Source organism: Dipteris shenzhenensis, chromosome 32 (assembly GCF_047967505.1).
Source record: "Dipteris shenzhenensis isolate YYH24624 ecotype China chromosome 32, Dip_SZ_1.0, whole genome shotgun sequence".
NCBI classification, from domain to species: domain Eukaryota; kingdom Viridiplantae; phylum Streptophyta; class Polypodiopsida; order Gleicheniales; family Dipteridaceae; genus Dipteris; species Dipteris shenzhenensis.
This window is the reverse complement of record NC_141627.1, coordinates 10,468,176-10,495,035: the sequence shown is the minus strand read 5'-3', so window position 1 is coordinate 10,495,035 and position 26,860 is coordinate 10,468,176. Positions and strand designations below refer to the sequence as shown.

The following is a 26,860-nucleotide window of genomic DNA, read 5'->3' as shown; positions in this document are numbered from 1 at the left end:
GGGCATGTGGCTGCCCGATGCCCAGAAAAGCCTTCAACTTCGAAGGGAAAAGAGGCAGAGAAGCCACGGGGACTGCAAAAGCCAATGGCAGGAGGAATTCCTGACATACTAGATCATGTTTTAAACCCATAAGAATGAGAATCACTGCTATCATGGGGCAAAGTCAGAGACCAGCAAGCGCTGATTTTATTTGATCCAGGGGCTACTGATAACTTAATATCAGAGGACCTAGCCTTGAGGCTGGGAACAAAGATGGAGGAGCTGGATAGGGCTTTGGATGTCGATCATATGTTCTATGGGAACCCTGTGCCAGTCATAGGGAAGCTCCGTCTTCATGTACAGAGTTATGTGGATCAGGAAGACTTCTTCATTTCTCCACTGAAACATCATGATGTAGTCTTGGGTATGCCTTGGCTTCATCACAAGGCAGTGAAGTTGACTCTTCCTGACAGAGTGCTGGAGTTTGTACATAGGGGCAAAGTATATCATGTGGTTGCTAGGAATAGAGGGGAAACTATTCCCATCGTATCAAATAGTTTTGTTGGAGTCTGTAGTTTCAGCTTACATGATTTTTGTAAAAGAGAGGGATATGGAAATGCATGCTGAAATAAGTGAGGCAGATCAGAATAAATTTCAGTTTCTTGAAATTTTAAAGATTGCTTTTTTGACGCCTTGCCAAGGGAGCTACTCCCTGGGAGACTTGAGGATCATGGCATAGAACTCATTCCTGGCAGCGAGCCACCCAATAGGCCCCCATACAAAGTTAGTGCAACTTAGCGAGAAGAGATTATGACTCAGGTGCAGGACTTGTTGTCCAAGGGCCTGATTCAGCCCAGTTCTTCTCCTTTTTGCTCCCCTGTACTGCTAGTACAGAAGAAAGATGGCTCATTCCGTATGTGCGTCGATTACCACGCAGTGAACAAAATGACCGTCAAGAATAGATTCCGTATTGCGCGCATTGATGATGTGCTGGATCAGTTAAATGGAGCGTCAGTTTTCAGCTGGATAGACTTAAAGAGTGGCTATTACCAAGTGAGGATACAGCCTCAAGATGCACAAGACAGCGTTCTGCACTACTTTTGGGTTGTATGAATATCAGGTGATGCCTTTTGGATTGACAAATGGCCCAGCTACTTTCAATAGGATGTTGGATCGTATCTTCCGACCTTATAGACAATTCACTGGTACCTTCTTCGATGACATAATTGTCTTTTCTAAGTCCGAAGAAAAGCACAAGGAACATCTTGCTATAGTGTTTCAAGAGCTGAGAAATCATCAGCTCTATGCAAACAGCAAGAAAAGTGAATTCTTTCTGGAAGAAATCCATTACTTGGGGCATATAATATCCAAAGATGGGATACGGATGGATCCAGGAAAGATCCGTGCCATTCAGGAATGGCTAGAGCTGAAAACTGTGCATGAAGTGCGAAGTTTCCTAGACCTATGTTCTTACTACAGAAGATTTATCAAGCATTTTGCGGATATAGCCGCTCCACTCCATGATCTTACTAAGAAAAATGCAGCTTTCAGATGGGGAATTCCTCAAAAGACAGCCTTCACCACACTCAAAGAAAGAGTGACTACAAATCAGCCATTTGATGTGGATTGTGATGCTTGTGGGGAATGTGTTGGGGCTGCATTGCATCAGAATGGTCAGGTAGTGGCCTATGAGAGCAGGAGACTCCGGGATGCAGAGAGATATCTGGGAATATATGAGAAAGAGTTATTGGCTGTAATCCATGCCATCCATACATGGAAGCATTATCTTTTGGGTGCAGATTTTACAGTTAAAACAGATCACCAAAGTTTGAGATACTTTTTGACTCAGACAAAGCCTTTTGAGAAGCATATAAAATGGGCAAACATGCTGTCAATGTACCATTTTCAGATTGTCCATACTCCAGGAGTTTGGAACAAAGTGGCAGATGCCTTGTCTATAAGACCCTAGGTCAACAATGTAACTATTGCTTATCATCAGGACCTGGAAGATATGAGGGAGCAATATGCTAATGATGCAGATTTTGGTGAGATTCTACAGCAAATGCAAGAGGGGCAGTCCACCAGTCACTATTCCCTGAAAGATGGGTATTTAATGAAAGATGACTGCCTATGCATCACCCAAGAGATGAGGAAAAAGATTTTGGAGGAATGCCATGCATCTCCCTATGCTGGACATAGAGGAATTACAGAAACAACTCAAGCACTAGAGAGGTATTTCTTTTGGCCAGGGATGCGGAAAGATATACATCGGTTTGTTACTGAATGCCTTATGTGTCAGAAAGTGAAGTATGATAGACGAAAAGCACCTGGCCTACTTATGCCTCTTCCCGTGCCTGAAGCACTACTGTGGGAAAGTATTGCAATGGACTTTATTTTTGATTTGCCAAGATCAAAGTTAGGGAATGATGGGATTTGGACTATCATTGATAGATTCAGCAAGCAAGCTCATTTCATTCCGGTTCACAAAACCATAAAGGCAGATCATATGGCTAAGCTTTTCATGGCATAGATCTTTAAGCATCATGGTATGCCTAAGTCTATTGTCAGTGATCGAGATCCCAGAATGACTAGTTTATTCTGGAGAGCTTTATTCAATAATATGGGAACGAATTTGAATTTTTCTTCTTCTTTGATCCCCAAATAGATGGTCAAAGTGAAGTAGTAAATTCTATAGCATTGGATATGCTGAAATGCTATGTGGGTGAGCAAGGTTTAGACTGGGAAAAGTACCTACCATTGGTAGAGTTTGCTTACAATAATACATGGGACAGCTCTTTAGGGAAAGCCCCTTTTTGTTGGTGAACTGAAAGGAAAGCAAAGAGTGGACACAAACTCAGAATACTTGCATTACTTGCTTATAGAATGAAGAAGAGTGAGGTCCTTAAGTAGGCACCTCATACATACTCACTGACATCATTGATGACTTCAGAGCTCCACAATCATCTCCTCAATCTGCTCCTAGATTCTCTCAATCATCCTATGTGGCTTTCCACCACCTAACTGTGCTTGTGGGCACCTAACTGTGCCTCTAGCACTCACACATAGAAACATAAGGTGTGCCTGAGGCATACACCTTGAGATATCCCAACAAACCCCCCCTCAAGGGAATGCCTCAGGCTATGTCAAGGATACATCTAGTCTCATAGTTTCTCATGCCATCTCATGGTGGTCAAGGATTAATCTATGGCTAGGTTCTCATGCTAGCAAGGGTTCCCTTGGGTGTAAGGTAAACAAAAGGGGTACAAAAAGACCTTCCAATTATCTCCCCTGCATGTACATGCACACAATGTCTGTAGGAGGTACCATGGAGCAAAACATACACATGGCCTACATCATAAGGTGACCAGAGGTGTTTACAAAACACAATAGTTTATTTTCATTCATTTTGGAGGACTATCCAAGCTGAGTACCTTGACATAAAAAGAGAGATCTGGAGCATACATAGAGATGATTTAAAATGCATAATCTTCATGGGATGCCTCATCTTGTGGAGGCAAAATATCCATGTCAAGGCAAGGTCTTACCACATGGGCAGTGTCTAGTGCCTTATAAGATGGTACTATGATAGAACAAGTGGATCTGAAAATCATATCCTTCAAGAGAACAATTATCTTGTCATCTCCATAGTTGTGTAGAGAAGCATATCTTAGGTATTTGACCTTCATCTTTTTCTTGTACTTGGAGTTAAATAAAAGTGCCAGGAGAGGGTAGATCTCGGGCTTTGTAGTTCCTTCCTTTTTGGCAACCATTGTTTTGGCAATCTTCAACAAGGAAGTTAGGTTGGCATTTTCATCCTTTGTAGCATAACAAGACATTGCTTTATGTTTTGGCTTTTCACATATTTTGCATAAGCAAGCCATGAGAGGGTCTAACCTAGGTATTGGGCAGTGTCTTCTCTCTTACAAGGCTTAGAATAACAACTGAAATGCTTCAAAATATAAGCATTTAATGTAGCAAAGTCTTGTGACCAAATTTCAAACAATGATGCTTCTTCTTACATGCTTCATAGAAGTGGGTGAAATAAATACTTTCCAATCAAAACCAGGTCTAGTAATTCAAAACAAAACTGAAGCCACACTTGTACTGAAGTTATTGAAAGCTTCAAAAAACCAGAAATGCTAGAGTAGCATTTTATGTAGCATCATCTTCAAAAACTTGTCCAAAACTGTCAAAACTGAAAAGCTGAACTTGGAGGGCTTGTAGCTCACTCTTCAAAGCAAGGAAAAGAGGGCTTTCTGAAGCAAAAGAAAGCTCATATACCAGAGAGGCTCCAGCATAGAGGTTGGACGAAATGGTGCGCACTTTTGTTCGGGAGAGTTGCTACAGGCTGAAACTGAGTTTTGACGATTCTCCCTCGTTACTGAACCAAATGACCTGAAAAATGGCTCAAAATCTTCGTCTTGAGGTCGCCCATCTACTCCTAAGAGGGCTTAGGCAATGGCGGAGCAGGCAGGGAGTATTGAGCAGTAGCAGAAATGGCGAAAAATGTGCTGTTTGGGGAATGGCAGCCACCACAGACGTTTTTTCTTCAATTGCTTGTAGGTGGAAGTTCGCCCATACTAGAGGAGTTTCCAGCTCAAAGGGTTTGGGCAATGGTCGTTTGTAGGCGGAGAACCAAGCTCTCTAAGATTTTGGGAAGGAGGAGGAAGATGGGGAAGAAGAAGATGAAGAAGAAGAAGATGATGTGGCAGAAATGGGCTCAAGGGGGATCAAAGGGCTCTGATACCATGTTGGTGAACTGAAAGGAAAGCGAAGAGTGGACACAAACTCAGAATACTTGCATTACTTGCTTGTAGAATGAAGAAGAGTGAGGTCCTTAAGTAGGCACCTCATACATACTCACTGACATCACTGATGACTTCAGAGCTCCACAATCATCTCCTCAATCTGCTCCTAGATTCTCTCAATCATCCTATGTGGCTTTCCACCACCTAACTGTGCTTGTGGGCACCTAACTGTGCCTTTAGCACTCACACATAGAAACATAAGGTGTGCCTGAGGCATACACCTTGAGATATCCCAACACTTTTGAGGTCATTTATGGGAAGGTGATTCTGCCACCTATCCTGAGGATCAAGGATGACATATTTGCAGCTGATCAGTTTGTGAGAGACCTCCAGACAGCTTACAGCCAAGTCCGGACAGCAATTGAAAGGTCTCAAGAGAAGCATAAAAGAGCTGCAAATAAGCATAGGAGACAGTTAAATCTCAAGGAAGGGGATTGGGTACTTTTAAAGTTTGAGAAAGCTAGGCTCTGCAAGTTTAAAGGCAAATAGAAAGTGTATGCAAAGTTATCTTCTAGGTACTATGGCCCTTTCAGGGTTACAGAAAGAATAAATGAGGTTGCATACAGGTTGGCATTGAAGGATGAGGGAGTGAGTGAGAGCAAGAGAGATTGAAAGTGCAGGAAGCTTAGAAGCTGAAGACGTAGTTGCAATAGAATAAAGTGTAAAGAGTACTACACAAAGTGAGAAGGATAAGGTTTTGCCCTAGTGACAAAACCTTAGTAGTCACTAACCATAGTTAGTGAACTAACTGCAGTTAGGGGGAAAAACCTCTTAGTGAGGGAAAAGTGCCCCTAACTAGCTTATTATATTACATTGGTCACTGCTGAATTATATCTATAATTCTAACACCCCCCTGCAGTGCCAATGTCATGTACAAGGCTGATCAATCACCAAACGGATATAAGTTCAGGGCACTGCGAAATGTCTCAAACTTCTCACGTGGTAGCGCTTTGGTGAAAATATCTGCAACGTTGTCATGTGTGGACATAAAGATCATACTGATCTCTCCTGCATGCAACTTCTCTCTGACGTAGTGATAGTGAACCTCAATGTGCTTCGTGCGAGCATGAAACACTGGATTCTTTGCCACTGCAATGGCACTTTGACTATCAGTGAGAATTGGAGAAGGACCCTCCAAAGACAGATGAAGATCAGCAAATAAACGTCTCAGCCAGACACATTCAACTGTTGCTGTGAAAGCTGCCCTGTACTCAGCTTCACATGATGAGGTAGCCACTGTAGATTGTTTCTTGCTCAGCCATGAAATGCAAGACTTACCCAAAAAGAAACAATTGCCACTAGTGGACTGCCTAGTGTCATAATCACCAGCCCAATCTGAATCACTGTAGGCATGCATCTGCAAGTCACCCCCCCTGGGAAATAGTAAGCCAAAAGACTTGGTGCCCTGCAAATAACGGAAGATGCGCTTAACTGCCTGCCAATGCATAGTTTTTGGGCTGTGCATGTACCTGCTCACCTGAGATACTGCAAACTGAATATCAGGTCTAGTGTTGCAGAGATATATGAGGCATCCAACAGCTTGACTGTAAAGTGTGGCATCAACTGATTCTCCTGCAGCATGCATTGTGAGTTTCAGCCCCGGTTCCATAGGAGTAGATATGGGCTTACACTCTTGCATGTTAAATCTGTCCAAGAGTTTCTGAACATACTTGGACTGAGACATAACAGTGCCACGTCTCTCATGAGAGAATTGGATCCCCAAATAAAAGTGAAGCAGCCCCAAATCTGACATGTCAAAGTTGGTCTGCAAATCAGCTTTGAAATCTGCAATTTTTTCTTCATTGGACCCTGTGAGCAGTAAGTCATCGACATAAAGAAGGATGACTTACTGTCCGGAGGTGGTTTGACATACACCTCTTCCAGCAAGTCCCCATTTAAGAAGGCTGTTTTTATGTCCAACTGATGAACATTCCACTCAAAATGGGCAGCCATTGCAATTACTGATCGGATGGTGGTCATCCGGGATGTAGGAGCAAATGTCTCCTCATAATCTATGCCCTTTTTCTGAGCATAGCCCTTAGCAACCAGCCTGGCTTTATATCTGTCAATGGAGCCATCTTCCGTTTGACTTTAAATACCCATCGTGTGCCAATAGCATGTTTACCCTGTGGCAAGTCCACAACATCCCAAGTCTGATTTTTTGCAATGGACTGCAACTCATCGTGCATGGCATTCATCCAATGCACATTACCTTTTGCTTCTTCAAATGTGGCAGGCTCCTCCTCATCAAGGAGAGTACTTGCATATGCTGATTCCACTGAATTAGCACCTTCCATGTGCCTTGCTGCACTGCGAGTCCTGCCAGGTAACGGAGCATCAAGTTTACTCTCCCTGAGAGTCTGTAACAGCCAGTTTGGGACTGTTTTTGCTGCATGTATGTCTGCAATTTCTTGCTGCACCACTTGTTCCACTGCCTGTGGAGGAGGCAAGACATCCTGTGGTGGAACTGAAGCATTTGAAGGTTGCTGTAAATTCTGATTTGGATCAGAAAAATCAGCAAGGGAACCCAAAGCAATGGGTAGCAACCCTTGAAAGACATCTTCTGAAGATGAAGGCATTTGAAAATCAGCCTGAGTGTGAGCTGAATTTTCAGAAAATATCACATCTCTACTTACAATGATTTTGCGTGTAGCAGGATTGTAGAGACGATACCCCTTGCTTTCTGCACTGTATCCAACAAATATGCATTTGATGGCTTTATCTGACAATTTGTGCCTAAATTCAACTGGCACATGTGCATAGGCAAGGCATCCAAAGACTCGGAAGTGATCCACTGAAGGCTTCCTGTCATTCCAGAGCTCAAAAGGAGTTTTTGTTTTTAAAGCCTTAGTGGGAGCCCTGTTCAAAATGTAATTGGCACACATCAAACCCTCTAACCAGAATTTATGAGGCATGTGTTTGCTTTTCAGCATACATCTGTCCATCTCCATGAGGGTTCTATTTTTCCTCTCAGCTTTGCCATTTTGCTGAGGGGTCAGCCTGACTGTGAGCTGATGCACAATACCCTTTTGCTTGAGGAAAGCATCAAATTCTGCAGATAGGTATTCCCCACCTCTATCCGTGCGTAATGTCTGTATCTTGAGTCTGGTTTCATTTTCAACCATGGCTGAAAAGTGTTTAAACTCTGTGAACACTTCAGATTTCTTTTTCAGCCCATAAACCCAAGTAAAATTGGAGTAGTCATCAATAAATGTGACAAAGTAGAGATGACCACCCAATGACGGAGTCCTCATGGGACCACAGACGTCACTGTGTATAAGCTGCAATTTGCGAACAGCTTTAACTGAACCATCCTTCTTGAAGGGAAATCTATGCATTTTACCTAAAATGCACCCTTCACAGGCATGTGGAGGAGGTATCTCAAGAGGTGGTAAGGCATCAACCATTGAAAATTTCTGAAGTGTCATTAAGCTATTGTAATGCATGTGGCCATATCTGGCATGCCATAATTCTGTATTTTGCATGGCAGCTGTAGGGGTAGAAATTGCCAAAGCATGGGCTGCTCTTTTCTGAAAAATATCAAGCTGAAAAAGCCCACGCAGCAGAGTACCAGATAACATTAAGGCATAGTTAGCTTCCCTGTCTCGGACAGCACATTTGTCATCCTCAAAGATGACCTGAAATCCCCCTCTGTTAAGAGTGGACACTGAAAGGAGATTTTTGGTTATGCCAGGCACATATAAGACATCAGAAAGTCTGAAAATTGAGCCATCAATTGCAGTGAGCTCAACTTCTCCTGTGCCACGTACTGAATATGAGGAGTTGTTGGCACAAGTGACTTTCTTACCAACAGGAGGTGGATGCAAGGAAGTAAAAAGACACTTCCTAGAAGTGATGTGCTTGGATGCACCGCTGTCAAAATACCACGTGTTCAGTGTTTCATTAACACTGAAAGCAGATGCATCTGTAGAAGAGTCAAAGCTGCAAGTCAAAAATGCATATGTATCATCACTGCAAGAGGCTGTACTATCCCGAGCATCTGGAACAGCCAACCTAGAATCAGAAATGCAAGATAAAAAGGCATAATCTTGACCAACAAAGTTGGCTGCAGCATCCCCACTGTCAGATGCACAAGGGGCTGAATCTGAAACAGCCATTCCTGAGCTGTTTTTCTTTTCTTTTGCAATCCTTTTCCTGCATTCTGCTATGTGATGACCTGGCTTTTTGCAGTAGTGACAAAAACCCTTCTTTTTGGGCTTACTTGCATCACTTTTAGCCTTTTGTGAAGGCTGTCCTGACCCACTGGAAGGCTGATTTGCTGTTGTCTTTGCCTGTCCCTTTGTTTTTGATTTAAATTTTGAGAGCATGGCTTGTTCACCTGCACGTGAAGCCAAATTTTTCCTGGTTTGCTCTTCCTGAAGCAGAAGTCCTATCAACTCATGAAAAGAGAGAGGATTTGCACCCCCCCTCAATGATAAATTCAGCGAAGTGTGAAAGCTGAGATAAGACTCAGGAAGAGAATTCAGAGTGGTTGTAATCATCTCTGAATCAGGAATAATTTCATCTATGTTTAACAACTGCTCTTTGAGATCCTGTAGCTTTGCGAGGTGGACTGACATGGAGTCACCCTCCTCCATATGTGTATTGCTCAACTCTCTTTTTAAGAAAGATACCCTGGCATCATTCCGTGCTGCATACATGCTTTCCAAAATATCCCACGCTGCCCTGGAGGTCTTACACGACCGGATATGTGGAATGATTGATCTTTTCACTGAAAGAGAGATGCATGACAAGGCTAAGGCATCTCGTGAATCCCATCTCTTCTGCTCTGGAGTATTGACTGTAGCTGCACCAACAACTTGTCCTGCAGCTGCACCCTGTGCACGACCTCTTCCACCTCCTTGCTGAGGAGGGGTAGCAGGTGCAATATCTGCTGGTCGGATTTCATCCCCATTGACATAATCCCATAAATTGCGAGAAATCAGAATATTACGTACCATGAAACTCCAGAGGGAGTAGTTGGTACCATCCAACTTGTCTTCCTGTGAAAGACCACCGAACTGGAACTCATTCTGATTTTGATGGGCCATATCTGAGAAAGAGATTGAAGCAGATACAAAGCTGAATTCCCTTACTGGGAATAAAATGCACAACTCCCAAAAACACAGCCAAGCACGGGCTGTATATGCAACTTAGATTTCTGTACTTGAGCTGTCAGAAATCTGTCCAAGCATCAAACACTCTCCAAAATCTGCCAAAAGTGTTCCAAACACTCCAAGAAAGGCAGTATGTATTGAATACTCCAAAAAATGCTCTCCCAACACAAAAGCCCCAATTTGTGGCTAGAAATTGCAGCCAGAAAGGGGCAAAATTACTAAAAGCCCCAAATCTGCAATTTTTAAACAAAAGCCCCAAATTTCAGACTAGATCTGCAATTTTGCTCCAGATGTAGTTCCAAACTTGCACAATGATTGCAATGTCTGCAATATGCAAAATGCCCCAAATGTACTCCAAAACAACTGCACCAAACTGTAGTTTTCTGCAGGATGAGCCTGTCAAAGAACACCCGAGGCTGACAGCAACCGGTGTAGATCTGCACGTACAGACTGTACGAACTGTACGGTAAGTGTGGAACAGACTGTACAGTACGGGAAGCAAGAGCTGTACGGGACTGTACGGTTAACCGTACAGTCTGGCGACGATGTACGGCTCTGAAGTGCGGAGCTGTACGGTAACCTTGTACGGCTTCCTGCGTAGGTACGTCGAGCAGATACGGGAGCTGTACGAAAAGCATGTACGGATATTGTACGGCGCGCAGGTATGGGAGCAGAGCGCTGTACGGTGGCAGATGGCGACACGTACGGAGCTTGTACGGCGATGTACGGTGGCAGATGGCGACACGTACGGAGCTTGTACGGCGATGTACGGTGGCAGATGGCGACACGTACGGAGCTTGTACGGCGACGATGTACGGGGAGCAGGTATGTACGGCGCACCTGTACGGCAGAATACCGTACGATTGTACGGGCTGAAGCTAGACGGGGAGGTTGGAGCAGAATAGAGCAGGGAGCACGGAGCTCTTTAACCTTGCTCTGATACCAAATGAAGGATGAGGGAGTGAGTGAGAGCAAGAGAGATTGAAAGTGCAGGAAGCTTAGAAGCTGAAGACGTAGTTGCAATAGAATAAAGTGTAAAGAGTACTACACAAAGTGAGAAGGATAAGGTTTTGTCCTAGTGACAAAACCTTAGTAGTCACTAACCATAGTTAGTGAACTAACTGCAGTTAGGGGGAAAAACCTCTTAGTGAGGGAAAAGTGCCCCTAACTAGCTTATTATATTACATTGGTCACTGCTGAATTATATCTATAATTCTAACAGGCATTGCGAGAGCATTGGAGGATTCACAATGCATTCCATGTGAGTCTTCTAAAGAAATTCCAGGGGCCAGAGCCTATAGAGCCAATATCAGAGGATCCACCAGAAGTGGATGAGTTGGAGGAGGTCCTTCAGCCAAAACAGATTGTACTGTACGCAAAGCCCTTCAGTTGAGGTCAATTGAATAGAAGCTGAGGCGAGCCACCACAATGTAAATATCCTAAGTCAAAGTACAATTGATCATTTTTCATATGTGCTAATTATGGTCAAAGAGTTCTTTTAATGGTCAAAGAATTAACTACGGTCAAAGATACTTGACTCTAGTCAAGTAAGCCTGACTTTGGTCGGGAGACTTGGTTTATTACCAAGAGAGTTAACTACGGTTAACCAGAGAACCACAGAGCTGACTACGGTCAGAGAGTGTTGACTTCGGCCAACGAGACTTGGCACGCGCCAAGAGGGTTAACTATGGTTAACCAAGATGTGCTAACTTCGGTTGGAGAGTTGTGCCAACTTCGGTTGGAGAGACTCGACTATAATTAAGGTGCCTCGACCCTTGGTCAAAGCCCCTTAATTATGATCAAGAGCGTTGACTTCGGTCAACCAAAGAATAAATATATATTTTTATATTTGTTATGTGTGCACGTGTGTTCAATGGGGACGCCCACCGTGACTAGAATTAGTGCACAGTGTGTTATTTGCATGCAAAGCGCTAACAATTAATGGGTGCCGTGGTGGCGCGCTTTAATTAATTGTTGCAGGTACTAGGAAGAGTTATTTTCCTAAGCGCTACGGGAGCCTAACAAGCATCTAGGAGGCGGTTCGCATGACCAAGTGCTTCGAAGACTCTAGAGTTGCCCTTAGTGGCATGTAATAGGACTTAGTCTAGATTTTAGACAAGTGGCATGTTGCCAATTTGAATGAGCTTGAAGCTCTTGTAATATGGATTCACGTTGAATTTTGTAACAGGCAGCTCTACGCTGAACTCTTGTAACAGATTTCTCTCACCTTCTTCTCCTCTTCTCTCGCTTCCTTCCATTTCATTCCTTTCTCCTCCTCTCCTTGCTTCCTCCTTCCTCCCCTGTCCTCTCCTTCTCTCTCCTCGGCCTCTCCGCATCGTCCCTTTTTCATTTGCCTCCGTGTAGCGGGAGCATTCATGTTTGTTACGGTGAAATAAAATCTTGGTGGTGACCTTTGGTCTAGCCAGAGGGGCTCTATGGCAGCACCCTTGACTTCCACAACCGTTAAGGTTCTTCTTTTCCCAGCTGACAAGCAACAAGTATAGCAGGCAGTCTAGTCCCCGTCTAGGACAAGGCGCTTGTGGACAGAATTATGGGCCTCACGCCTACACGGAGACAGGTGCGAGAGTGGATCCAGGTGAGCTTGACATTAGAGGGCGACCACATCCAGGAGGTCACCATCTATGGACGAGGCGTTTTCCTCACCAGTTGAGCTCCCCTGACACTGCCTCGACACTTGTGGAGCAGAGTCCCATTCTCCTTGGCCCACATCTTGTCTACCTCTTTCCTTGGTATCATGGGTTTACAGTGGAGGACATGGATACGACACACCATGTTCCACGGTTTTTCGGTTACACTTTGCTTCCTAGGGCTTCCCAAGGAGTATCGAGCCTCCATCCTCTCTTCCATTGGCCGGGCATTTGGCACAGTGCTAGAGTCCCCGACAGGGAGATTAGACTGCTTCTATGTTGGGGATTGGGAATTATACAGAGGCGGTTCTATCGGGATTTCGACAGGTACCACGATGTCTGATCACTCTCTAGTGGTACTTCACTTGGATTAGTCTTGTCGAGGTCTCCCCCAGAAGGGGGTCCGCATTCGAAAGGACCTCTTGCAGGACGAGGACATTCAGTAGGTTATGGTAGAGATCTGGGAGCACTCACAGATGACACCGAGTGAGGGTTGGCTGCGTGGGTGGTTGATGCGATTCAGAGTAGTGTGGAGCTGCAGGTTTACACCCTTAGGTGGAGGAGGATCCTTCAGGAGCGAGAGCGGGCTTTGAGGAGAGACCTCGCCTCCATCGAGAGGTTCAGGGAACATGACAAAGTTTCTCAGTGACTTAGTGACAGATTGGAGAGCGCTCGTCTCGAGCTTCAGGACACAGAGCTGCGGTGGACTGAGTTCTCCTACCATTCGTCCAGGCCGGATGGGTATAGTAGGAGGACAGGATGACGAAGCAGTTCTTTCAGACCATTGGGCCTCGATCGACCAGCACACAACTACAGCGTATTCGGGGCATCATGCACACTGACCCGCAGGAGATTCTTGACATGACCACTGAATTTTATAGCCAGCTCTTTCAGACAAAGAGGATGACCCCAGTTGGTCTTGTGGCTCGAGAGCTAGTTTGGGATCATGTTCCGACAGTAGTTTCGTGGGACTTATGCAACAGACTTGAGGAGCCTTTCACAGATGAGGAGCTCTAGGAAGCCCTCACGGCTCTCTCGACCCAAAAGTGCCCGGGGGAGGATGGCTTGACTCCAGCCTTCTTCCGAAACTTCTGGGAGATTATCTCTAGCCCTTTTCGTTTAGCTTGCGAGGAGATTTTTGACACAGGCCTTCTCCCTCAGTCCTTGTGCAAGGGGTGGATCTGTTTGATCCTGAAAGGGGGAGAAAGGTAAGATATTCAACAGTGGAGATTGATTACTCTGCTTGATACTGCATACAAGATCCTCGTCAAGGTCTTGAGTTTGCGGTTATGGCCTCATCTTACCGACATCATCCATGACATACAGACTGGGTTTGTCCAGGAGCGCAGCATCTTGGACAACATCTTCACGTTCTGGGAGGCAGTGGATTGGTCCAGGGAGGAGTCATAGCCACTGGCCATCCTTCTCGTGGACTTTGAGAAGGCCTACAACATGGTGGAGTGGTCTTTCTTGCAGGGCACTATGAGGAGATTGGGTTTCTTAGATAGATGGGTTAGAGGAGTTCCAACGCTATACGCAGGGAGCTCTAGTCAGATGATTATCAGAGGACACACAGGCGAGGCCTTTCCTCTCTCTCGCTCGGCTCGCCAGGGCTGCCTACTAGTTCCCTTCCTCTTCTTGTTTGTAGTAGAGGCTCTGGGCTACTATTTGAGATCACACGTAGCGAGTCTCACAGGGTTGAGGCTCCCAATCAGGCAGGAGGATGAGCTCCTCGACTCGGAGTTTACAGATGACACGGCCTTGTATGTTGAGGGCACCACAGCGAGTTTAGAGAGAGTCAGAGGCGCCTTGGCTATCTATTGTGAGGCCTCGGGGGCACATATCAATTGGACGAAATCCATAGGCTTCTTCACGGGCTTTGAGGAGACACAGGAGATCCGTGAGTGGGTGGAGTGACATTGGTTTTAGATGGATACCGCGGGGCCAGACAACGAGATACCTTGGATGCCTGGTAGGTATTGACATTACAGCAAAGCAGCAGATTGCCCCGGTCCTTGAGAGTGTTCGGCGTAAGCGTCTCTATTGGAGGTCGATCAAACTCTCCCTGGCAAGTCGTGCCTTAGTGGCAAACCAGGTCCTTGCCATCGCTCGGTATATTGCCTCCTGTTGGTGCTTTCACAGAGGATGCATTGGGCAGCTCCGACGGTTGGTACGGAACTTTCTCTGGCAGGTTCAGACGGCAGGAGGAACACTAGGGCTTGAGTAGCTTGGCAAACAATGATCATGCCGCAGGCACTAGGAGGCTTGGGTGTCATTGATCTGGAGATGTAGAGCAGGGTCCTTCTGGGCAATCTGGTGGTTCGTGGCCTCACCCCAGGTGCCGAGCCTTGGAAGCTCCTCTTACAAAGAGGGCTTCTGAGGAACACCCCACACACTGGGGGATAGTGGTAGCCTTCACATAGATGGATCTTGTCAGAGGGCCCCCTTACGGGGAAGGGCTCTCCCTTGGTGAGGAGTCTTCATTGGGTTTGGCAGAGACTAGTCACCCAGATGCAAAGAGGAGTTCGAGCGTTAGCCCCTTATGCCAAGTCTCATTGACCGAAGTCAACACTCTCTAACCGTAGTCAGCTCTGTAGTTCTCTGGTTAACCGTAGTTAACCCTCTTGGTAATAAACCAAGTCTCCTTGATCGAGGTCAGGTTTACTTGACCAGAGTCAAGTATCTTTGACTGTAGTCAATTCTTTGACCATAATTAACACATATAAAACTCTTTAATTATGATCAAATAAATGGTCAACTATACTTTGACTTAGGATATTTACATTGTCGGCTTCTATTCAGTTGACCTCAATTGAAAAGCTTCCTTGTAAACATCCAAAAGTTGTGGATGATCGGATAACATGTCTTCGTCCATCCACTTGGCATCTAATGCCATATAATTCTTGAATTTTACAAGATACCTGTAAAACTCCTTGTCCTGAGGGCCTTTGCGTACAGTATGGTACACAATTTGCTCTGGTTGAAGGACCTCCTCCAGCTCATCCACTTCTGGTGGATCCTCTGATACTGGCTCTGTAGGCTCTAGCCTCTGGAATTTCTTTAGAAGACTCACATGGAATGCATTGTGAATCCTCCAATGCTCTGGCAATGATAACCTGTATGCAACCTCATTTATTCTTTCTGTAACTCTGAAAGGGCCATAGTATCTGGGAGATAACTTTGCATTGTGGAGCCTAGCTTTTTCAAACTTCAAAAGTACCCAATCCCCTTCCTTGAGATCTAACTGTCTCCTGTGCTTATCTGCAGCTCTTTTATGTTTCTCTCGAGACCTTTCAATTGCTGTCCGGACTTGGCTGTAAGCTGTCTGGAGGTCTCTCACAAACTGATCAGCTGCAAATATTTCATCCTTGGTCCTTAGGATAGGTGGCAAAATCACCTTCCCATAAATGACCTCAAAGGGGGCTTTCCGTGTAGAGCTGTGTACTGAGCAAACTCTACCAATGGTAGGTAGTTTGAACCTTGGTCACCCACGTAGCATTTCAGCATATCCAATGCTGTAGAATTTGCTACTTCACTTTGACCATCTGTCTGGGGATGGAAAGAAGAAGAACCCATGTTATCAAATAAAGCTCTCCAGAATAGACTGGTCATTCTGGGATCTCGATCACTAACAATGGACTCAGGCATACCGTGATGCTTAAAGATCTGTGCCATGAAAAGCTTAGCCATATGATCTGCCTTTATGGTTTTGCGAACCAGAATGAAATGAGCTTGCTTGCTGAATCTATCAATGATAGTCTAAATCCCATCATTCCCTGACTTTGATCTTGGCAAATAAAAAATAAAGTCCATTGTAATACTTTCCCATGGTGCCTGAGGCACGGGAAGAGGCATAAGTAGGCCAGGTGCCTTCTGTCTATCATACTTCACTTTCTGACACGTAAGGCATTCAGTAACAAACTGATGTATATCTTTCCGCATCCTTGGCCAAAAGAAATACCTCTTTAATAGTGCTAGAGTTGTTGCTGTAATTCCTCTGTGTCCAGCATAGGGAGGTGCAGGGCATTTCTCCAAAATCTTTTTCCTCATCTCTTGGGTGATGCATAGGCAATCATCTTTCATTAGATACCCATCTTTCAGGGAATAGTGACTGGTAGATTGCCCCTCTTGCATTTGCTGTAAAATCTCAACAAAATCTGCATCACTAGCATATTGCTTCCTCATGCCTTCTAGGTCCTGATGATAAGCAATAGTCACATTATTGACTTGGGGCCTTCGGGACAAGGCATTTGCCACTCTGTTCTGAATTCGTGGGGTATGGACAATCTGAAAATGGTAAATTGACAGTATGCTTGCCCATTTCATATGCTTCTAGGAAAGCTTGGTCTAAGTCAAAAAGTATCTCAGACTTGGGTGATCTATTTTAACAGTAAAATCTGCACCCAAAAGATAGGGCTTCCATGTATGGATGGCATGAATTACAGCCAATAACTCTTTCTCATAGATTCCCATATATCTTTCTGCATCCCGGAGTCTCCTGCTCTCATAAGCCACTACATGACCATTGTGATGCAATGCAGCCCCAACACATTCCCCACAAGCATTGCAATCCACATCAAATGGTTGATACAAATCTGGAACGATTAAGATTGGCTCTGTAGTCAATTTCTTCTTTAGTGTGGTGAAGGCTGTCTTTTGAGGAATTCCCCATCTGAAAGCTGCATTTTTCTTAGTAAGATTGTGGAGTGGAGCGGCTATATCCACAAAATCCTGATAAACCTTCTACAGTAAGAACACATGCCTAGGAAACTTCGAACTTCATGCACAGTTTTCAGCTCTGGCCATTCTTGAATGGCACGGATCTTTGCTGGATCCATATGTATCCCATTCTTGGATATTATATGCCCCAGATAATGGATTTCTTCCAAGAAGAATTCACTTTTCTTGCTGTTTGCATAGAGCTGATGATTTCTCAGCTCTTGAAACACTATAGCAAGATGTTTCTTGTGCTCTTCTTCGGACTTAGAAAAGACAATTATGTCATTGAAGAAGGTACCATTGAACTGTCTATAGGGTCGGAAGATACGATCCATCATCCTATTGAAGGTAGCTGGGGCATTGGTCAATCCAAAAGGCATCACCAGATATTCATACAACCCAAGAGTAGTGCGGAACGGTGTCTTGTGCACACCCTGAGGCTATATCCTCACTTGGTGATAGCCACTCTTTAAGTCTATCCTGCTGAAAACTGAAGCTCCATTTAATTGATCCAGCACATCATCAATGTGCGGAATAAGGAATCTATTCTTGATGGTCATTTTGTTCAGTGCGCGGTAATCGACGCACATACGGAATGAGCCATCTTTCTTCTATACTAGCAGTACAGGGGAACAAAAAGGAGAAGAACTGGGCTGAATCAACCCCTTGGACAACAAGTCTTGCACCTGAGTCATAATCTCTTCTCGTTGAGTTGCACTAACTCTGTATGGGGGCCTATTGGGTGGCTCGCTTCCAGGAATGAGTTCTATGCCATGATCCTTAGGGCTCTCAGGGGGTAACTCCCCTGGCAAAGGGTCAGAAAAGCAATCTTTAAAATTTTCAATAAACTCAAATTTATTCTGATCTGCCTCACTTGTTTCAGCATACATTTCCACATCTCTCTCTTTTACAAAAATCATATAAGCTAAATCTTCAGACTTTATTTCTTTTCCAACACAACTATTTGATACAATGGGAATAGTTTCCTCTCTATTCCTAGCAATCACACGATATTCTTTGCCCCTATGTACAAACTCCGGCACTTTTTCAGGAAGAGTCAACTTCATTGCCTTGCGATGAAACCAAGGCATACCTAAGACTACATTATGATGTTTCAGTGGAGAAATGAAGAAGTCTTCTTGATCCACATAACTCTGTATATGAAGACGGAGCTTCCCTATCAAGGGAGTGATTGCCATAGGGTTTCCACAGAACATCTGATCGGCATCCAAAGCCCTGCCCAACTCCTCCGTCTTTATTCCCAGCCTCAGGGCTAGGTCCTTTGATATGAAATTATCAGTAGCCCCTGGATCAAATAAAATTAGCGCTTGCTGGTCCCCGACTTTGCCCCATGATAGCAGCAATTCTGATTCTTTTGGGTTTGAAACATGACTCAATATGTCAGGAATTCCTCCTGCCATTGGCTTTTGCAGTCCCCATGGCTTCTCTGCCTCTTTTCCCTTCGAAGTTGAAGGCTTTTCTGGGCACTGGGCAGCCACATGCCCCTCTTTCCCACACTTAAAGCATTTCCCATCTCTGCGAAACTTAGCTATTTGTTCAGGAGTGAATGGGAATTGCCTTTGTAAGTCTTTGAAAACTGAGTACCCCTCGGCTTCTGAGGCTGAAACCCTTTCTTTTCAACCTTGGGGTACTCTTTCTTTTCTGATTTTGAAACCACTGTATTCTAGTTAACCAACTATGGTCTGGTTAACTACAGCCAAGGTTGGTTGGTCAAACCTGGTTTGTCTAACCAATTTGGTTTGGTTAGACCAACTAATTGAACTTCTAACCAGGGTGAACTAACCAAAGTTAACTGAACCACTGGTTTGCCACATCAGCAGCTGACCTGTCTGCCATGTCAGCTTCCTGTCAGCCCTGCCACATCAGCACCACATGTGTGTGCGCCATGACATCTGCTTACCTGCTACGTCATCAGTTGCTTGGCTAGGTGCCATGTCAGCGCAGTACACGTGTCTGCCACGTCACGAAAGCCACGTCACCTAAGGTGTGAGACCTTAGGTGAAGACGAGCGACAGATTCTCTTACGACGTCGTGCATCGCACCTTCGCCAAGCATCCGCGTGAAGGTGTGGCCAGCATAATCAATCTTTGCACTTCATTTGCTACGAATTCTTCCGTTAGGCCCCTCTTGGATCTACCCCGAAGCATGGAGAGCCCAGACCCTTGGAGTCGCCATCACGTCCGTCACGAATCCCATCGAATCCGTCGCACTATCGCCATGTGCACCTGTGTGAAGGTGTCCATTATCTCTATTAGTGCTACGCAAATACCTCTGCAAATGCTTCGCCAATATCGTTACTTCCTTCACACAGAAACCCGAGGCCCAAATCAATGGAGCCTCTCTGCTCGTCCTCGTTCTCGTCAACCTACAAGTATATTGTTAGTCAAACTATGAGCAAAGCCCTTGCTCATTTTTACATCGTCACACATGAATTATTTTCTCTGATCGTGATTGCCATAGAAGGCAATTCATGCCTTGCTCTGATACCAATGAAATATTGCCCGCAGAAAAACAACCAACAACACTCTCTATATTGTAACCTTAGTCGTAAAATACAGCAGAGACACTCTCATTTCTTTCCCTCTCTCCCTCTCTCAATAGAGACACCAGGGCCCAGGACAACAGTCGGGCTGGACCCCCCCCAAGGATTTTATTACTTGAGAGAAGATGAAGTACATAGTTCAGCGTAGAGCTGTTCATACATGAAAATCCAAAATGTGAATGAATGAATGAATCATTACATGAGCTCTCAGGCTCCCCTTCTTGGCAACAAGCCACTTGTCAATTTCTACACTACTTTCCTAATAACATGCCACTAAGGGCAATTCTGGAGTCTTCGAAGTACTCGGTCACGCGAACCGCCTCCCAGACTCTGATTAGGCTCCCGTAGCACCTAGGAAAATAACTTTTCCTAGTACCTGCAACAATTAATTAAAGCGCACCACCATGGCACCCATTAATTGTTAGCGCTTCGCATGCAAACAATACATTGTGGACTAGTTCTAGTCACGGTGGGTGTCCCCACTGAACACATGTGCACACATAACAAATATAAAATTATATATTTATTCTCTGGTTGACCGAAGTCAACGCTCTTGATCATTTTTTAGAAGCTTTGACCAAGCGTCGATGCGCCTTAATTATAGCCAAGTCTCTCCAACCGAAGTTGGCATAACTCTCCAACCGAAGTTGGCACATCTTGGTTAAGCGTGGTTAACTTTCTTGGCGCATGCCAAGTCTCGTTGACCGAAGTCAACACTTTCTGATTGTAGTCAGCTCTGTAGTTCTCTGGTTAACCGTAGTTAACCCTCTTGGTAATAAACCAAGTCTCCTCGATCGAGGTCAGGTTTACTTGACCATAGTCAAGTATCTTTGACCGTAGTCAATTCTTTGACCATTAAAAGAACTCTTTGACCATAATTAACACATATAAAACTCTTTAATTATGATCAAATAAATGGTCAACTGCACTTTTAGTTAGGATATTTACATTGTGGTGACATAGGACGCTTGGGGAAGGAGTGGCACATTGATTCTCCCAATATCTCAGAGTAGGACGCCTCTAGATGGCGCCTCTGGCTATGGGAGGGTAGACCCTTGAGAGAGGTCTAGTGGGACCTGGGGGAGTGGTTCTGGCCCCCTAAGGGCGGCCTAGCTGAGACGATAAGTGAGGTGCCTTTCTTTTTCTACACCACACGGAATGGCAGGAGACTTCGGATGGGCTCGTCGAGATGGACTCCCTCGAGGGAGAGACACTGGGTGATCCAAAGAGTGCCTCGGGATGTTCGCTCCAAGTTTTGGATGCGGTTGTGGTCCAGCTTGCAGCCGAGGAAGATTTCATACTTCTTTTGGTTGGCAGCCCACGGAGGCTTGCCCATCGGCCCGTGGTTGGAGCAAATGCGAGTGGAGGGGCAGTGCCATTGTTGCTCAGATGGTGTCTTGGAGACTATCCCACTCTGCCTATGGAGCTGTTGTAGCGCAGCGAGGATTTGGATGAGAGCCCTCAGGATCATGACACGCATGCAAAGTCTTCTCAGAGACTATACTTGGGGGATGGTGGCTTGGTTGACAGAGGGAGGACACGCGTTTCAGATTGATGAGATCTCCCCCAGTCTATCAGATATAGGGTGAGAGCAGTCAGAGGATTGCACTCCACTAGGCAGGTCCCCCTGACGCCCTAGCTCCTCCTTCTCCCAGGGAAGACAATGTTTGGGAGGTGGCAGCCAGCATCACAGCTTGGAACATTTGGGTGGCTCGTTGCAGTCTTTTGATGGGACAGCACCCGGTTCCAGCCTCGGCTACCTTGGTTGCCATCTGGCAGGATATCATTTACACTCTACGGTCCACCTGGGAGCGTGGGACTCCAGGCTCCAAGGCGATTATTGAGAGGTGTGCTCGTTTCTGCAAGGCTTGGCTTGCAGGTGTTTTCTACATCTTCACTCCACGAGGGATTCGCTGGATGTACAGTCCCCCGACTTGGCTGTTAGCCCCAGTTCTCGAGATCCCCTAGGCAGTGAGCTGGGCTTTTGTCGAACAGGCCGGTTTTTCTTTCAGCCTTTTCCGATTTTTTCATACTCAACACCTTTGGGGCTGTTGTCTTGTATGAAATCTTTCAAGCATTAATAGAAGGTTCTTTTCTTTGAAAAAAAAAGAAAAAAAGAAAAACAAAGAGTCGATGGCTGTGGCTCTTGCTCTTTTTGCGTGGGAGCATTCCTTGCTCGGGGCTGATTTCACTGTGTAGACAGATCATCAGACCTTGAGATATATTCCTCACTCCGACTGCGTTATCTGAGAAGCATATGTGTTGAGTCTTGAGTTGGATGCAATGAAGGACTAATATGCAAAGGATGTGGATTTTGCAAGGTTCTATGATCAGTTGTTTGATGGACAACAACATTTGCATTATACTCTCAGAGATGAATTCCTTCAGATGCATGGTCGTCTCTGGTGTTACAAGCAGTTCAAGCCTAGCATGCAGGGCATCGATGTACTGATGCTTTTGTAAAGGCAGTGCACACGTCTTTGGCCAGCTTTGTGACAAGAGATGGATGCTTTTGTAGGGATTAGCTTTGTATGCTAACAGATCAGTGATGTATCTTACTGCTTGATGTTAGAAATGACCCAACAGAGGGTACGCACAGCGGAAGACTGATAGAACTGCTCAGGAGCTCACACAGTGTGGTGTGGCGTGTGGAATCACAAACTTCTTAACTTAATGTGCATAGATGTGCAAGCTAGTAAATAGACAATGCTCAAAGAAATATAGAAGAAACTCTTTATATTTCTGTCCGTCCACAAAGTAGGACAGGATACAGTACCAAAAGGTTCTCCTACTAGATGTCAAGCACTGTGCTCCACCTCGAGCATATGTAGACTCTCTGTCCAGAGTGTTCTTCTCCACCTTACTGCCTGTGAATCAGCCTGCACCTTGCTGAGCTAGGTCTGCAACTCTCCAATCTCTATGTCCTCCTGGATGTAGGTTCATAGGCTGCTGGTCTGCTGCTCCTCCTGCTCCCTGAAGTGCTGCTCTAGAAGATGATCGCAACACCTTGCTGCCCTAGAAGACAGCCAAGGTCTAGCCTAGGGTGAGAGACTATTGGTCATGGCAGTCCTTGACAGTGGAGAAAGCTTTGGTATGCTTTCTTTCTCTGCTTTGATCTGATGGATGACTAGTTGGGCACTAGTGATAGTTTCGGGCTGTGTGCAAGCTTCTTGGGCTAGGGATGGAGACCTATTGCTAGGAGAGCAGTGAACAAGAAAGGATATGCAAGGATGGAGACCTATTCCAAAGTGTGGTGCCTCCACATTAGCAGCCCAGTCACGCGGAGACTATCAGGCTGCCATACCATTCCTCAGATCTCATAATAAATTGGGCAGGCACAAAATGCTCCTCTGTCTCTACTTCACCTAACGTGCATAATCGGCAAATCTGCTGCTCTCTAGGCGTACCTATGCTCGATTGATGGGAGGAGACGTGTATCTATTCGATGGCAATCCTTAGGGCGTGTGAGACTCGTATGTCCTTTAGGTACTGGGGTCTGATAAGCACTCCATCTTCCGATACTCTCAACAAGTGGTCGCGGTAGAGTTGTATCTTGTTAGGGAACTCCTAGTCCCCTCCCCAAGTGTGTGACATATGAAGTTGGAGTAGGTCCAACCGTATAATACAATCGATCTCATCTCATGGGACCAAGGGATTACAGGGATCCAAGCTGTATGGAAAGGGGGGGAAGATGGTCCATCTGAATACCGTGGCTGTCCAACCATCTGGATAGATGGTATGGACCCCAATCTCGGCTAGTCGTAGAGATGAGTCCAATGCCAACCTCGGTAGCCTCTCTCTAGGTAAGGCCCAGACCTTGTGAGGATAAGTGAGCGTTTGGAAGATGGCATCAACCTAGAGTGGTGTCGTGGGCTTTGCCTCTTGGATCTAGTGGGGGACTGAAGGCTTACCCCGAATCATCTTGGATCCCATAATCACTTGCAGCCTCTCGAAATGCCGCCACTCATTCTTGCTGATTGGCCCTCCATTGGCTCTTCTATGTAAGTGAAGTTGTGGCTGAAGTGATGCGCGTGAGGTGTTGAAAATCATGACCTTGACTATCAAGTATCAAGTATCTCTCTCTACGAAACACCGCTCGGGTCTTTAGGTGTCTATAGGCCTACTGCTGAAGAGGATAGAAGGACTATGTCATTTGCATACAACAGTATCTGTATCATCAAATCAACCAGCAGCGATCCATCACATCGTAGGCGAAGGTTGTGATCTCATCAATGTAGAACCCAAATATTGTCGGTGAGAGGGGGCACCCCTGCTTCATTCCTATCGTGCTCTCGACCCAATCTGAGAGGCCTCTAGGGGTACTCTGACAGACTCATATATGCTCATCACCCCTGAAATCATGAATCGTGGGATCTCCATCTCTTGAAGTTGCCGAATCATGCGAGATTGTGGGACTTTGTCGAAGGCCTTCTGAAAGTCTACAAAGCCAGCGTAAACATTTTGGGATCTCGATCTCACCTCCTCGATGACTGCCCACAGGGTGAAGATCTGATCAAGAGTGGAATGCTGTCTCTGGAACCCACCCTGTCCCAATGCCCACTGCTGTGTATATGTGTGTGTGTGGGGGGGGGGGGGCGAGAGAGAGAGAGAAAGAAAGAGAGAGAGCTCAGCTGAATTTTCTGAAATGCAGGAGCAACAGCCACAGAAACAGTGGCCAAGGCAAGAGTTCTGGGAGTTCAAGAGTAACAGAGGTTTGTTTGGGAGTCCTATGATGGATGCAATAAGCCAGGGAACTACTGTAAATAAAGAGATGATGGACTGGTTGAAGAAACGGGAAATAGATTTCAAGGGTCCATGGGATAATCAATAGAAGTGTGACACTTTGTTTTGAGATGATTATTTGAGAGCCAAATTTTGGAGGACGGTACCTGCATTGGAGCTAGTAATCATCTGAAAACAGTGGTGCTGACAGTCATCATCCTTGTATAGGAGATGCTTGTTTCTGGTTGTATTCTTTGTGAAGATCCAGCCTCCCCTTAGGTCTGATTTACTTTGGAAACTACCTTTGGAGACTTTGTGAAGTTATTCTTTGCTCGACTCAAAGCTTGTGATTTCGAGTGCCTTAAGAAATTCCTAGAAGACTCTCGTACTGGATGGATGGATGGATGGATCTGCCAAAAGGGGTTTGTGGTGGTGAATTGTATGTACAATATGTCTGAAGAGGCACAAAGGACGTAGACCGAGTTCAGCAATCTAAACAGTAAGCTGATTCGTTTTGTCAAAATTGTTTAAACATGATGTTCTTTTGATGGTTATATTGATCGAGTTCATTTGTTGCAGGTTGAAGACGGTGCAGACGATAAAGCTAAATGATGGGGTTTGTATTTAGGCCGAAAGGCTGTCACCATCACAACTTTCCCATGATGAAGTCTTTAAATCAAAGAGTTTCTTTTTCGTCTGTAAGCCTTGCACCATCGCAACTTTGCACTAACTATTTATATGGTGGGGTAGGGTTTTTCTTGTCCATGTACATTATTTACCCATTGGGTGGCTTTTCTTATTGATAAAATTTAAATTTTCCTGTTTCCAATTGTGTCTCTTTCTTCTAATTGCAATGTTGTAGGCGTTATCAGTCATATTCAACATTTCTTGTAAATAATGTGACATCACTGAGGACTCTGCATCCCACAGTTTATCTAACAACAATAAGGATGCAGGTTGCTCAGTGATGCTAGACTTGCTACACCAGGATACACACTATCATCAAGTATTGTAATATGTATAGCATCACCAAGTAAATCTCATCCTCATTGGTGTATGCTAACTGCTAAACTATTGGATGCAGATTCGTTAGTCATGCTACATAAATTTTGCTTAGCATGTTGAATATGACTGATGAATGACTTCTCTGACAATAGATGTAATACCATGTTGGATGAACATCTTAAGTGCAACTTACATGCAGTGAACAAATTAGCATGGCCTTTTAATTGTATCTTTCTTAAGGTGATGATCTGCTTGCAGTTTATTGGGTTGGTTTGGAAGTTGAAACCTCCCATTTTCTCGGCTGGTACTTTCAGCAAGCAGCTTTTAACGACGGAGTTACAGTTGCTTGAATTCGTCTGCAGACTGCAATTACCTTGCCATTTGGCTCTTTACCTGTAAGCTACTGTACTGCATAAGGAAAAAAAAAATCTGAAGAGAGGCAGCTGTATGTTTTTGACTGCAGTACTATGGCCAAAATATTAAATTCAGAAATACCGAAAACTGCGGGGTTTTGATAAGCAGATCTTAGATAGTGACATGCTTTCAAGGCAATTGTATGTGGGATCACTTCTTAAATTTTGGAGAACAAGGACAGTAGCAGCGATACCTGCGGTTTTGAAATTCATTTCTGTATATATGTTTCAAAATATATGATTGACAAGTGGAAAGGGTTACACCATGTACGGACGGACATACAATCTTTGTACGTGGACAAAGTTGTTGGACATGATTGTTTTGGTGCCTGTTATAATGCATTCCAAGGAGTGCACGTGTGGACACTCACATGCCCTCTTTCCTTGCAGCTGAGCATGTGCACGTGCATGATGGGATGGGATTTGATGATAACAATCACTTACATAGTACTGCCACGATTATGTTTGCTCGTCCATCATTTATGGCTATGACATAATATTAGTGCCATACTGTAGCCCTGATTAACATATATGATTCAGGTTATTTTTTGAGCCATAGTCTCATATATGATACATTCATACTTTGCCATAATAATGAATCATCATTACCCTTTTTTAGTACTTTTTTGGACATAGCATTGACGGAGGGCATGGCTATATTGGTTCATTTCATAACTTACATAATCAGATGTTTTTTTATCATTAAGTTGTCTACAATGTTTTAATATGGCCTTGTAATCTTGATGGGATGGTTAATGCCAAAGACACAGGGTGATTATAAATGTAATTGAGCTATCAATATATTTTGTAGGTTTTTGTTTAAATATAAATGTTAAATGTTGTGGCCTTGGAAGAGATACAACCAAAGGAGAGAGTGGTTATGTAG

The 26,860-nt window shown here is 44.7% G+C and overlaps 1 protein-coding gene across 1 annotated transcript in view; it reads left to right on the top strand.

Annotated features, from left to right (window-relative positions):
• Positions 1-25,500, top strand: part of SDG2 (SET domain protein 2) — a 69,424-nt gene extending 43,924 nt beyond the window's left edge. Inside the window, exons 20-21 of the mRNA XM_087370758.1 lie at positions 24,486-25,055; positions 25,136-25,500. Of these exons, the coding sequence (XP_087226884.1) occupies positions 24,486-24,665 (180 nt within the window). The 3' untranslated portion in view covers positions 24,666-25,055; positions 25,136-25,500. The remainder of the gene's footprint in view (positions 1-24,485; positions 25,056-25,135) is intronic.
• The last annotated feature ends 1,360 nt before the right edge of the window (positions 25,501-26,860 follow it).